The sequence below is a fragment of the Leptodactylus fuscus genome, chromosome 8, assembly GCF_031893055.1.
Source record: "Leptodactylus fuscus isolate aLepFus1 chromosome 8, aLepFus1.hap2, whole genome shotgun sequence".
NCBI lineage: Eukaryota > Metazoa > Chordata > Amphibia > Anura > Leptodactylidae > Leptodactylus > Leptodactylus fuscus.
In genome coordinates, this window is record NC_134272.1 from 12705126 (window position 1) to 12720470 (window position 15345).

General features: G+C 47.3%; 1 protein-coding gene across 4 annotated transcripts in view; it reads right to left on the reverse strand.

Moving 5' to 3' along the window:
• The window catches only part of NHERF2 (NHERF family PDZ scaffold protein 2), a 59311-nt gene that overhangs the window by 5265 nt on the left and 38701 nt on the right, over positions 1-15345 (reverse strand). For all 4 annotated transcript variants that reach the window (XR_012717397.1, XR_012717395.1, XR_012717396.1 and 1 more), the window contains exons 3-6: positions 6617-6796; positions 2985-3141; positions 2634-2677; positions 15-80 (exon numbers count right to left, since the gene is read on the reverse strand). Coding sequence is in view for 1 of the 4 variants with exons in the window: in XM_075286063.1 (XP_075142164.1) it covers positions 15-80; positions 2634-2677; positions 2985-3141; positions 6617-6796 (447 nt within the window). In the remaining 3 variants the exon portion in view is untranslated. The remainder of the gene's footprint in view (positions 1-14; positions 81-2633; positions 2678-2984; positions 3142-6616; positions 6797-15345) is intronic.

A 15345-nucleotide genomic window follows, 5' to 3' on the forward strand; every position in this document is an offset into this window, starting at 1 on the left:
GGGCCTTTTATTACCTGTGAGTCTTTGTCCGGGCTCTGCAAATCACTGTGAGATGAGGAAGTCGAGGAGCCGCCATTGAGCTGTAATAGAAAACAAAAGGGTCTTCATATACAATGCCGCATGTGCCATATACACAGGATTTATGTCTACCAAACCTATGAAGCCACTACAATCTCGGCATCATATCAAATCCTTATGTTCTTAAAGGGGTTGTCCGGGGGTAAATTAAAATCTCACAGGGGGTTGAGGCGGATTCTTACCTAACCCCAGTCCTTGGCTCAGGTGATGCATCCCCCATTCCCTCTGCTGCAGGGGCTCGAAGTGCGGAGGGTCAGGTGATCATGTTGGGTACCGGTGACGTCACGTCACGTCTGCGCCAAGAAAATGCCAAAAATCAGCGGAGAGAAGAGTCCTGCACGGAGGACGTTTCTTTCCACCTCTTTCAGTTTTCAAACGGCGGACCCCGTTATAGTCGGTGTCCATGTGTAGCCCACTGGTGGACCCCAATGACAGAGGACAACGCTAGTGTGAACCCAGCATGATTCATCACCAGTACCCAGAATGGGAGCACTGAGGCAAGAGAGTCACCTGATCCTCTGCACTCCCAGACCCCGCACTCCTCGGACGAGAGGGAACAGGAGAGGTTCTGTCTGAGAACAGAGGACGTGGGGGGTATCATTTCGTTTTTAGTTTACAGCCCACCCTGAGAAAGATTTGACTTTAGCTCGGACAACCCCTTTAAGTGGCGTCCAACAGCAGCTTACTCTCCGAAATCAGAAGATATGCAGGTACCACTGAGCCAAGCATGCATGTGTTAGGAGAGACAGCAGTCAGCCTATGTGTGTGGCCATCTTTAGGCCTCAGTAGCCAAAAGTCAGTGTCCATATCACAGCCATGAGTCCTGGCCCAAGCACAGGTCTAATGACCATACTGATAGCATCATAGGGTTTCATGTCGCTGTTTGCACCGTGACTGGCTTGGACTTGCAGCCCCATAGTTGCCTATTGGAATCCATACACTATGAACCCAGAAATACTGCACCATGTAGCAAAAAATGAAGACCCCTCCCCCTATCGGGACAGCTTACAGCTAGACCCCCACCATGATCAGCTGCAGGCAGACAGACCCATAATCTGGATATAATACCCCGACAAATTCCTTTTAATCCACCTTAAAGCAGACGCTGCGGACAATCCCATAGACTGAACGGATTCCCCAGCAGGAGGATTACTCCTATCATCCGCAGAGGCCTGTGTGTCAGGTTGTAGTCCTCACTATATACTGTAGACAGCTGCTTGCTGAGTATACGTGCGTTGCTTCTACACCAAACACTCTCAATAACCATTGCCTTGGCAAATGGCTGAACATTTCCTGCCTGGAGTCGTCCCAGGATTCTACAGGGTGGGGGATTACATTTGGCGCTTTTCAATACATGGCAGAGAGACATTTTTCGGAGTGAAAGCGTTGAAATAGCAAGTTCCTCTTTACAAGTGCGGAGACTCAGAACTTCCCAAACAAATAGGAAAAAACCCACGCCGGAGGAAACCGCCCCTGCCTCGTATACACCACAGTGCGGAGAAGAATGAGCCGTATAGAGATGTCAGGGTGTTAGGAAGGGTCGGGCTCGTTGCAAAAATATCCAAAAATTAAAAAAAAAAAATAGTCAAGCAGTAGTTGAACTAGAGCAGGATTTTGCTTTTTTTCCCCCCGTTGAAGTCAATGTCCCCGCGGCTCTTGTGATAAAACAATGCGGGAACCTCAGGGCCATTGACTTTGATACGCAAAATAATTGCAAAATTTAGCTATTTCACATTGTGCTCGTATTACCCTAGATATGACGTCAGTTCTATCCCTGTTCCCTGTGTGACTAGTTACATAAGATCTAATCCTAAGGGTCACGTCGTGTCAGTGCACACACAAAAACGTCCCTCCAATCAAATGTTCACATGGGAGAGATCTGCCTTGTTTCCAATTCAGAAAGCTGATATCTAGCTGTGGATTACGACCACCGATGCCGTCCTGACCATGGAGCTCATGATCCGAACCTACAGGAATCACAGATCCCTCCTGCAGTCAGGGCCACACGACAGCCATGTGAATCAGACCTTAGACCTGCAATTCCAGCGACAACCCCAGGACAGGTGTGGTGCTATTTCTAGAAGAAAGCAGACATGTATTTCTAATCCTGTGCAACCTGTTTAAAGGGACAGTCCCTGTATATACACTTATCCGCTATACACAGGATGTGGGAACCCAATTGCCAGGTCCCCCAGGTCTGACCAGGAGGTCCTCCTAAGGCCACCAATGTGCTTGGATGATCGGCACTCCATTCACTTCTATGGGGATGCTGGGACAGCCCTATAGAAGTCAATGGAGTGCCGGTTACACAAGTGCACCCTCTCTCCATTCACAAGGAGGCTTTTGGGGTCTCTGTGTCTCCATCCTTCTGATCACTGGGGGACCCGGTGGTTGGACTCCTACTGATCAGACACTTATGCCCTGTCCTGTGTATAGCGGATAAGTGTCCATAACACCCTAGGCACTGGATATATTCCTATAGGACTTTCTTCTATATTTATAGTAATGGCCCGTCCCTTTTAACCCTCCCTATTGCTGGCACCCTGTATACTGACCTGTGTTTTGGTCACTCCATTGGTCATCGACTGCGGGATTACACCTAAAACAGGAAAAAATGCACAAATGTGAGAAATGACAAAAAGCTCAAAAATTTCAGAGGGAATTTTAATTTGGAATTTACAAAGCTGGGGCAAATGCAGGTAGAACCGTGCGGGTATATAGGGTAACTGGCACACGGCTACTTTTTGTTGCAAATGTTTTCCTATTAAAGGTAAAGAGGATTGCGATGGAGCTAACGGGGGATATTAGGATTAGGGGTGACCAGATTATAATGTTCCCAATTTGATGATTTGCTATGAGGAATCCCTCAACGTTTCGATCACATGGTCTATGATGACAGGACGTACCTCCTTTGATATGGGCTTCGGTGGGGGTGACCCCTAACTTCTTGAAGTAGTCATCTGTTTCCGGATCCACCACCAGTAACGTCGTCTCGTTGTCTTTGGCTTTTATGTTCCCTACCACCTCAGAATGCTTCATGCCATCCACGTTCTGTCCATTTACCTACAGAACAGAATATAGAAAAGGGGTAAATAGGAGACATGGGTAGAGGGGTCACTTGGGAATCAACACTTTAAACATGGAGGGTGATGTTACCCTACGATGAGACCGTGCCACCCAATTACATGGCCATGCTGCAACTCAATCCCATTCATTTTAATAGGACAGAGATTTGGCATTACCCAGCGATCAATGGACGCGAGATCACTTCCTGAAAAGAAGAAAGCCGCCATGTTTTCGAAGTCCTGCACAACCCCTTCAAAGGGATCCTATCATTAAAACTGAATTTTTTCGGCCTACTACGTATTGGGGACGCCCCCAGTGCTGTTTGAGTGCTGGGGACCGCCCCCAGTGCTGCGAGAGAACTCATTTGCATATGGAAGAAAATCAGATTATATACCAAACAGCGGCGACATCTAAAGGTAGGAGAAGAATAGCCTTTCTTAATAGCCTTTCACAGGAGGACTGTAAAACCTCCTAACATGGTGGGGGGCTGCTAATACGGCTCGGCGTTGTGGTGGGGTCGCTATTAATGCACTTTCTTAATGTAGACTGAATAGCGCACGGCGTAATATGCGAACAGACAAGAGCGCGGCCGCCGGGTGCTGCGACAATGAGTGTGGGAACCATAAAAGAATGTATTGTGTGGGGAGGAGCTGCCAGCGGTGGAGGGGTTAAAGGGACCCTTCTTTCTTTTTGGAGCGCAGTCTCTTTTCTCGGATCCCTGCACTCTGCCCTCGGCTCTGGCGATGAAAACAAACACCAAGGCCTCTTTCCCCTCGTTCCTTAGCAACCGCTTCCTACTTTCTCCTCGCCGAAATAATGACTTTGCTCTGTTCTGGGCCACATAGCTTTGTGTTCCCCTCCGTCTCCCCCTCCTCGGGCCGTCACCCCCTTATTTTACTACCTATTCTTCCTCAGCCGCCCCCCACTCCCCCCTTCAGGCTCTCATACAAGTTTTCTTTCTCCCTCTCCTTCGCCCATCCTCCCCTCACATTATTGCCAAACTTTCCCAAATCATGAGCCCGCCCCATGCAGACCCCTTTCTCTCTCAGGGCTGACACCTCCCGCGCACCCACCAAGGTATCACCGAGCGCTCCGAGAAAAGGTGGAGCGTACGCCGTACAGGCGGCCTGACCCTGAATCTGACACCTGTGAACTTTCAGCTTGGGTTCAGTAAAGCGAGCGCGCAATGTACAGAAAATGGGGACTCTTAAAGGGCAACGGTCTGTTTGCGGTGCAGTTGGATGTCATCTATTGGTCCCTGTTATCAGCCGTTTCAGGCCATGACGTGACTGACTGCAGTGATTCCTAATGGGATGACTTCCCCACCCCCTACGACTACTTTGTAGCACATACAGCATGTAAGGCTATGCTCTGTTAATATTCATAGGGGTTCTTGTTGTATACATGTATATACTACGTGTTACGGTTACTAGTTGACTGTCAGCACATGCAGGGAGTTATAGTTTTGCATACAGGTTGCACATGGACATGAACAGAGCCCAAGGGACTCAGCTGGGGTCCATTGGATGGGTAGGGTCCTTGGCTTGGCTGTCAGGGCATGCTGGGCAAGCTAAAGAGCAGCAGGTTAGACACTTGAGGAATAGCCTGAGTAGACTTGAGAAACGTTAGTAATGTCTCTGGCTGTCAGAGCATGCTGGGAGTTGTAGTTGTCCAGTAGTCGGAGGTTGCATGCTGCTGCATTATATTACACAAGACTCTCAATGCTGTTACAGTTAGACATTTTTACTGTTAGAACTTGCAGGTAGTATAGATTGGAAACCATTACTGCAGGTGTAGATATGGTAGGACTTTGTTGTCTTCGGCTGTCAGGACATGCTGGGAGTTGTAGTTCTAATGATCCACAGTCATGAGACCCTTATCCTACTCATGTGGGTGAAGTCTATCCAAACTACAACCACCTCCATATTGTTACCGTACCCTGTCCATACAAACCACAATGGGCAGAATGACGTACGGCCCATTTACAATTGATAGGCTGCATCGGGATACACAGGGCCGATCCGGTAACCTAACCCGGAGACCTGCCGCACACTGAGCTGTAATCCCCCATGACAGATAAGCATGTTAGAGAACAGGTGTCTAATAGCCCCACACGCCTGTGTCATACAAAGTTTCCTGCAGGATCCGGGACCCTGAGCGGGGCTCCTCTCTCCAGGTACGAGATTATAAGCCTCAATGAGCGGCTTTGGAGTGCACTTCCCCTGGGAATCCTCTCGCTTCTACAAAGCAGCATGAAATATGCATGGAAGGCTCTAGTACACAATGTCTGCGAGGTGCTGGGGACGGATCAGGTTCCCAAATCTCCCAGCTGGTTTGTCGCTGGTAACGAAAAAAAAAAAACGAAAGAAAAAGGAAAAAAAAAAAAGACCCACCCCCACCTGGCACACTACCGTCTACCCCTCGCATGGCTGCGTCGATCGCATCAATTATACAGGAGGACCCATGAATTGCGGGGCAGAGCTTGCTGGGCGTACAATGGGAGGAGATGACAGATCTAGCGGGCAGAGGGCACTGAAGGTTCAGCAGACTCGGGCAACAAGCGGAAGGATCGGGTGACCCATGGCACGGTGCAGCGTGCATATGTTTTGGAATACCTATCTGTCCAAATTAGCATTAGGTACCTGAGCGTCATGCCAGCGGGTGCTGGGCCAGCCGCACTTTCCAATGATACTTTCCTAAGCCAGTTATTAGTATAAACCACGAGAAAAAAGATGGTGGGTTCGGTCTGGGGTCTTATTAAGTTACCTCATTGTGCCGGGCCGCAGAATATGGTTCTGATTAATTTATAAAGCGCCAAAGAACCCAGGCGGTACCTTACAATAGTCCTATAAAGTGACAGTGAAGCACGCCGGCCATACAGGCATCTGTCAAAGCCTGTCTAGTCATGGCTGCTGGTCTTAAAGGGCCAGTACCGCTTTGGTCTCCAAAAACACTTGTACTACCAAATAGGCCCGGGGAAATTTTTTATCAGGAGTGACAAGTGACTGGGCTATGATGGTGGCCATACTGGTAGCCACCACAGGCTGATGACTAGTGGACTATATTAGAAGACATAATGGGGGATGGGGGTTATGACCTGCGCTTTTTACAGCACCACTGGAGGAGGCGCCATGTCATGGCTCTGGGTGACGTTCGCCTGCACTAAAATTTTTGTGGATTTTCTTGCAGGGAGCTACCATTTGTATTGGCCAAGTTAAGAGGGGCAACTGGGGTCGAGGTCTCGGCACTCAACCCTTTAAGTTGTGGGCAACGCTTTATGATGAGAAGTGTGTGCAGACAGCGGCCACCCTGGCCGGGAACTAACTAGACTCTACCGTAGGACCTATAACGGGAACGCGACACCATTGGCACTATACTAGGTGACCCAGTCCCCGTGGTTGGGGACCCTATTCCTAAAAAGTCATAGGCCTGAGGTCTGATAACTGTTCCCCGGTAATATTTTATTACATACCTCTACCAGCCGGTCCTGTGGTCTCAGTCCAGCCTTGGCCGCTGGAGAGCCGGGGTCTACGGAGCGGATGAACTGACCGGGCCGAGACTTCTCACTGTGCAGGTTGAATCCATAGCCATTGGTTCCCTTCTTTAAGTGACACAGCCGGGGGCACCTGTCCTTCACTTGTCCATTCATGTCCTGCAAACAGAAGAAACAGAAAGTTTAGGAATTATGAAGCTTTGTCCCCATGACAACTCTTCCTGCCTCCTATCAGTGTTATCACAGTTGTCAGTCACCATACAGCGTCAGGATTACAACATGCAGTCAGGTCAATAAAGCGCTTATTATTACGCTCGGGTATGTTTGCCTTCCTTTTACGAGAACTTTCTATTTTCGATTTACAGTCGCTCACAATGCCAGAGCCGGGTTTATTGACGGCCATAACCAATCCAGGACACATTTGTCTTATGGCCTGAGGAGATTATCTGGTAGGACAAGTCGCAGCACAAACAAAACTGACAGACGTGGCTTTAAAGAAGAAAAATTATCAAGAAACACACAAAAAAAAATAAAATCCATAGACACATTTCATGTTGGTTACAAGGAGGCGGCCATTACGCAATGATGACTAAGGGTGAATGTACAAGGGTTTATGCCCCTTCTCTGCCCTTGGTGACGTGCAAATTTGACCCCGACGTCAAATTATTGTTGTTGGGTTATCTTCTCATACATGTAGTGTCCTGATAACCAGCCATGATGTCCTTATTGTGGTCAGGTTATCTTCTCATACATGTAGTGTCCTGATAACCAGCCATGATGTCCTTATTGTGGTCAGGTTATCTTCTCATACATGTAGTGTCCTGATAACCAGCCATGATGTCCTTATTGTGGTCAGGTTATCTTCTCATACATGTAGTGTCCTGATAACCAGCCATGATGTCCTTATTGTGGTCAGGTTATCTTCTCGTACATGTAATGTTCTCCTGATAACCAGCCATGATGTCCTTATTGTGGTCGGGTTATCTTCTCATACATGTAGTGTCCTGATAACCAGCCATGATGTCCTTATTGTGGTCAGGTTATCTTCTCATACATGTAGTGTCCTCCTGATAACCAGCCATGATGTCCTTATTGTGGTCGGGTTATCTTCTCATACATGTAGTGTCCTGATAACCAGTCATGATGTCCTTATTGTGGTCGGGTTATCTTCTCATACATGTAGTGTCCTGATAACCAGCCATGATGTCCTTATTGTGGTCAGGTTATCTTCTCGTACATGTAATGTTCTCCTGATAACCAGCCATGATGTCCTTATTGTGGTCGGGTTATCTTCTCATACATGTAATGTCCTGATAACCAGCCATGATGTCCTTATTGTGGTCAGGTTATCTTCTCATACATGTAGTGTCCTCCTGATAACCAGCCATGATGTCCTTATTGTGGTCGGGTTATCTTCTCATACATGTAGTGTCCTGATAACCAGCCATGATGTTCTTATTGTGGTCAGGTTATCTTCTCGTACATGTAATGTTCTCCTGATAACCAGCCATGATGTCCTTATTGTGGTCGGGTTATCTTCTCATACATGTAGTGTCCTGATAACCAGCCATGATGTCCTTATTGTGGTCAGGTTATCTTCTCATACATGTAGTGTCCTCCTGATAACCAGCCATGATGTCCTTATTGTGGTCGGGTTATCTTCTCATACATGTAGTGTCCTTCTGATAACCAGCCATGATGTCCTTATTGTGGTCGGGTTATCTTCTCATACATGTAGTGTCCTGATAACCAGCCATGATGTCCTTATTGTGGTCGGGTTATCTTCTCATACATGTAGTGTCTTCCTGATAACCAGCCATGATGTCCTTATTGTGGTCAGGTTATCTTCTCATACATGTAGTGTCCTGATAACCAGTCATGATGTCCTTATTGTGGTCGGGTTATCTTCTCATACATGTAGTGTCCTCCTGATCACCAGCCATGATGTCCTTATTGTGGTCAGGTTATCTTCTCATACATGTAGTGTCCTGATAACCAGTCATGATGTCCTTATTGTGGTCGGGTTATCTTCTCATACATGTAGTGTCCTGATAACCAGTCATGATGTCCTTATTGTGGTCGGGTTATCTTCTCATACATGTAGTGTCCTCCTGATCACCAGCCATGATGTCCTTATTGTGGTCGGGTTATCTTCTCATACATGTAGTGTCCTGATAACCAGCCATGATGTCCTTATTGTGGTCAGGTTATCTTCTCGTACATGTAATGTTCTCCTGATAACCAGCCATGATGTCCTTATTGTGGTCGGGTTATCTTCTCATACATGTAGTGTCCTGATAACCAGCCATGATGTCCTTATTGTGGTCGGGTTATCTTCTCATACATGTAGTGTCCTCCTGATAACCAGTCATGATGTCCTTATTGTGGTCAGGTTATCTTCTCATACATGTAGTGTCCTGATAACCAGTCATGATGTCCTTATTGTGGTCGGGTTATCTTCTCATACATGTAGTGTCCTGATAACCAGCCATGATGTCCTTATTGTGGTCAGGTTATCTTCTCGTACATGTAATGTTCTCCTGATAACCAGCCATGATGTCCTTATTGTGGTCGGGTTATCTTCTCATACATGTAGTGTCCTGATAACCAGCCATGATGTCCTTATTGTGGTCAGGTTATCTTCTCATACATGTAGTGTCCTCCTGATAACCAGCCATGATGTCCTTATTGTGGTCGGGTTATCTTCTCATACATGTAGTGTCCTGATAACCAGCCATGATGTCCTTATTGTGGTCGGGTTATCTTCTCATACATGTAGTGTCCTTCTGATAACCAGCCATGATGTCCTTATTGTGGTCGGGTTATCTTCTCATACATGTAGTGTCTTCCTGATAACCAGCCATGATGTCCTTATTGTGGTCAGGTTATCTTCTCATACATGTAGCGTCTCTGGCCACAATAAGGACATTATGACTGGGTTTTTGACAAGTCCCAGACCATAGAATGTTCCTGCATTCATGGTCATATCCATTGGCAAATCAACGATGACAACAGATGTCACCACTACGATGGTTAGAGAAAATCTATAAAATGCCGGAAATGTTAAAATTATTTATACTTGCAAAAATCTTTACCTTCTAATTGTCTACTTATTTACATATGGTTATGTTCATGGGAAACCCCATATAAAGGAAGTGTCTGTCACCATCTGACTATGCATTGCCAGCACCGTGGCCTCTCTGCTTCACGCATCAGTGAGGGCCCCTACTTATCTGTAACACCACATGGAGCTGCCCTTTAAGATCTGCCATGAATCAGTTCACCCGATGACTACACCAGCAGCTGTGGATTAGCTGTGTAAGCGACCTGACACACTATAAACCACATAATTGTCCTAAGCTCCCAACAATCCCATTACATGACTTACACAATCCCATTCACGTCTACCTAAATCCTAATGATATGCTTATTTAAGTGCGCAGGAGTCAAACCTTGGCTGCGGTGTGCAAGTGCACGCTTACAGATGCCCTAATATCACCAGGACGCACCCAATAGATGACCTCAATGCTATCAAGGGAAGGAGGCCACTACAGACAAATCAGATGTTCTCTTTGGCTGACTGGATGAGATTGGGGGTTATCCCTTTAAACATGACCTCTTTGTATCCTTTAATAGCCTCCGTTCCACTGATTCCGGTGTACTTGGAATTTTTTCTCTAGCTGCTACCATTCCCGGGCAATCATCTCTGTTAGTTTCAGCACCAAAGTGGGGGGACGGTCCTAGACTACCTGCCCCCCTGACATTAGGGAGCCTAATTAGCATATGGGGTGTTAAAACTAACAGCAGCGATTGCTCAGGAACGGTGGGGGCTAGAGAAAAAATTCCAGTTGTTCCAGAATCACTGGATCGGGGGCTAATAAAGGATGCAGAATGTTGGAGTTGTGGAGGTGCTCCTGTAAAAAATGTTCTATTGGTAGGTAAGGTGTGTACGGATACATACCGCCATGCTTCTCTCCAGTATTGCCTCTATTCCTGAACAGATCCACACCCTGGCGACTGCCCAAGCTTTTGTGTACTGAACATTCAATGATTTGCATGTGAAATGACTCTTTTTTTGCATAGTCAACACCAGCTTGAGGTGTTTCGCAGGACGCCTTTCACATTCGTAGCAATTTAACTATTACCATGATGTCTTTTGCAAGTAAGTTTCACTTTCTTTTGCATCTTGAGAACATAGAAGTAACCCATGAGTGATCGCATCAAAGCAAGTCATTTATTGGATTCTAGACCCTGCCCACTAATGCTCCTCTTATGCTATTGGGTAACTCGCACCCAAAGACAGGACATCGATATCAGATAATGGGGGTCTGATGCCTGGAACCCCATCAAATAGCTGTTTCAAGAGACCACAGCATTAGGACGAGGCCTAAGGATAGGTCGGCCATATTTGAGCCCCAACAATCCCCATTAAAGGTGTTGTATCAACTTTATTCCCTATTGATAAGTGGGGGGGTCTGAGCAGTCATACCCCCACCACTCAAGAGGGTTCAATTCAAGGTCCGGATAGAGCGGCAATGGGGTGCATTCTCATCCTGTTGCCCAATCAGGTGGGGAAAACCAGACCCCATTCTCGGGATGGTGGGGATCTGAGCGGTCAAATTGTTTAGTTATCCCCTGTCCTATTGATAGATGATAACTTCTAAAGTTGACTCGAATAGGTCAGAGCTGCAATACCAGCCACAACCATAGACAATAGTGGCGCTGTTTCTGAAAACAAAAAGGGGATCAGGCCGTTCCGGACGCTCATATGGCCATCTTTAATTATAGATTTGAGATACAATCTGGATTCTTTCTTAGACTCCCTTTCGGAGGCCCCGCTAATATATAACATGTCATCGCTATCGCTTCTGATAATCTATATGGAAGGCGTCCCGGATAACATATGCACATACATGCCGCCATAAGCGTTCACACGCTCACAAAGTTGACTTCTCATGTTTGTCCATTCAGAGGAAATGGCATGTGGAGAGCGGCTGACGTCAGACTAGTCACACGAGCTTAACCCATTAGGCCCATCAGTCAGCATAATGTGACTTGTGACTGACTTTCCTAGGACCGGCCATTGCTTGTTTAGCCTCTGAAAGATGAAAGTGTCAAAGTCGACCATAAAGACTCCTACTAGGAATGCGGTATATCATCAGCGCCGCATACCACGGTGAGGGGGGGGGGTATATACTTTCTGGTTTCTGTTACCACTTAGATATACATCATCTGGCAATGAAGGCCGCAGCGTGATCTTCACATCTGGAGACTAAAATAGGTGCAGAATGGCCTCAGGATAGGGCAAATCTACCGAAACTAATCAAAACCGTACGCTGCAATACACACCAGGTCAGTGGTCTCCAGCTGTTATAGTACTACAACTCCCGGCATGTACACCGCACAATCCTACCATGTCCCCAAATCTCAAAGACAGCCATATAAAGGGGTCTTCTGCCTAGAACAGTCCTGTACTGATTACCAGCGATCAGCGGTAGCCTCGTACTCAGCGCTCAATTTCCCTGCAGCACCCCCACAGGAGAAATTAAGTATTACAACCTGTCCATTCAATTCCATGGGCAGTCTGTATCATGCAGGACAGGACCTCCAAAGCGAAAGATACTCATTGTAATATCCCTGGCCAGGAGGACCCCCATCCTCTAAAAGGGGGCCTGCAGTTCCATAAAGGGACTGAAAGGAATTAGGAGGCTGGTGACCTATGCTTAGGTCATATCAGATCACCCACCCCCCATCAAATCAAGAACACCCACCACAACATGGATAGATGGAGCCATCTGCTTCAGGTTAAGTCACCAAAATTAAATGCCTAGAAAACCCCTTTAAGTGCTATGACCCTTCAATGCGTTGCAGGTTAATGGGGTGTCTCAGGCTTGTTCATTGATGACGTAGGTCATCAATCAAAGATCGGTGGGGGTCCAACACGATCAACTGCTGTGTTCATGTGATCGCTGCAGCCTCTGCACTGAAAACCAAGCACAGCGCCGTAAACTGCATAGTGGCTGTGATTGGTACTTGAATGGGACTGAGCTGAGAACAAGCCATGAGAGTGATGATGTCACATGCAGGTAAAGCGGAGGATTGCTTGGTGTCACAGTCCCGCTGAGCCTGGAAAAGTCCTTGAAACCCATTAAAAACTCAGTCCCTTTCCAATATGATTTCCAGCCATGCCTGACAGTATTCGGTGTACTCCTTTAAGATACAAAGCAAAGTTCAATAGATAAAACATCTTTGTTTTATACAGCAACAAAGAAGTATCAAGGAAATCTGTCCCAGCCAAGGACAGTAAACCCAGTGGAGTCCTATGTCCTCATATCTGTAAGATAAGACGGAGTTATAAAGCTACTGACTAATGGTCTTATCATGTAGGAGATAAGTGGGAGACTACTGTATAATGGCTGAGGGTGCACATGAACCGCTAGAATGGGCGCTATCAGTACGCAGTATCTGCATTCTTAAAGGAGCACTCCGGGAATCACTAGGATATGACGAGAGGGAAGACAAGGACATGATTCTAAGAAGACTAAAGAGAATATCCCTGTGTCATGCTCCGCCACCACGGGCCCTGCACTAAGCATAACACTATATCATTATTGCCCCGGGCAAGCCTTTAAAGGGTGGCTCCATCCACACGTGATAGTAACATCAATGAGAGAGAAAATATCCCATAAAACAGGGTAAAAATATTTACAAAAATAGGTTTTGACAAACGCCTCATTGTTCAATCTGAACATCACTCCCAGCATGCCTTCGAAAAACGCAGAGGGTGGGAAGTGGGAGGAGCTTATTCATCTGCTAGTTGTCACCCACTGCGAAATTATGTAGTAGGTATGAGCTGCCTAGAGAAGTGGTAAAAAGGGAAGGGGCAGCATATCACCCCAGCCCTGCAGATAGATAGGTTAGTGTCACCAGAACCAGCATATCACCCCAGCCCTGCAGATAGATAGGTTAGTGTCACCAGAACCAGCATATCACCCCAGCCCTGCAGATAGATAGGTTAGTGTCACCAGAACCAGCAGATCACCCCAGCCCTGCAGATAGATAGGTTACTGTCACCAGACCCAGCATATCACCTCAGCCCTGCAGATAGATAGGTTACTGTCACCAGAACCAGCATATCACCCCAGCCCTGCAGATAGATAGGTTACTGTCACCAGAACCAGCATATCACCCCAGCCCTGCAGATAGATAGGTTAGTGTCACCAGAACCAGCATATCACCCCAGCCCTGCAGATAGATAGGTTACTGTCACCAGAACCAGCATATCACCCCAGCCCTGCAGATAGATAGGTTACTGTCACCAGACCCAGCATATCACCTCAGCCCTGCAGATAGATAGGTTACTGTCACCAGAACCAGCATATCACCCCAGCCCTGCAGATAGATAGGTTAGTGTCACCAGAACCAGTATATCACCCCAGCCCTGCAGATAGATAGGTTACTGTCACCAGACCCAGCATATCACCTCAGCCCTGCAGATAGACAGGTTACTGTCACCAGACCCAGCAGATCACCCCAGCCCTGCAGATAGATAGGTTACTGTCACCAGAACCAGCATATCACCCCAGCCCTGCAGATAGATAGGTTACTGTCACCAGAACCAGCATATCACCCCAGCCCTGCAGATAGATAGGTTAGTGTCACCAGAACCAGCATATCACCCCAGCCCTGCAGATAGATAGGTTACTGTCACCAGAACCAGCATATCACCCCAGCCCTGCAGATAGATAGGTTACTGTCACCAGAACCAGCATATCACCCCAGCCCTGCAGATAGATAGGTTACTGTCACCAGAACCAGCATATCACCCCAGCCCTGCAGATAGATAGGTTACTGTCACCAGACCCAGCATATCACCTCAGCCCTGCAGATAGATAGGTTACTGTCACCAGAACCAGCATATCACCCCAGCCCTGCAGATAGATAGGTTACTGTCACCAGAACCAGCATATCACCCCAGCCCTGCAGATAGATAGGTTAGTGTCACCAGAACCAGCATATCACCCCAGCCCTGCAGATAGATAGGTTAGTGTCACCAGAACCAGTATATCACCCCAGCCCTGCAGATAGACAGGTTACTGTCACCAGACCCAGCAGATCACCCCAGCCCTGCAGATAGATAGGTTACTGTCACCAGAACCAGCATATCACCCCAGCCCTGCAGATAGATAGGTTACTGTCACCAGAACCAGCATATCACCCCAGCCCTGCAGATAGATAGGTTAGTGTCACCAGAACCAGCATATCACCCCAGCCCTGCAGATAGATAGGTTACTGTCACCAGACTCAGCATATCACCCCAGCCCTGCAGATAGATAGGTTACTGTCACCAGACCCAGCATATCACCCCAGCCCTGCAGATAGATAGGTTACTGTCACCAGAACCAGCATATCACCCCAGCCCTGCAGATAGATAGGTTACTGTCACCAGAACCAGCATATCACTCCAGCCCTGCAGATAGATAGGTTACTGTCACCAGACCCAGCATATCACCCCAGCCCTGCAGATAGATAGGTTACTGTCACCAGACCCAGCATATCACCCCAGCCCTGCAGATAGATAGGTTACTGTCACCAGACCCAACATATCACCCCAGCCCTGCAGATAGATAGGTTACTGTCACCAGACCCAGTATATCACCCCAGCCCTGCAGATAGATAGGTTACTGTCACCAGAACCAGCATATCAC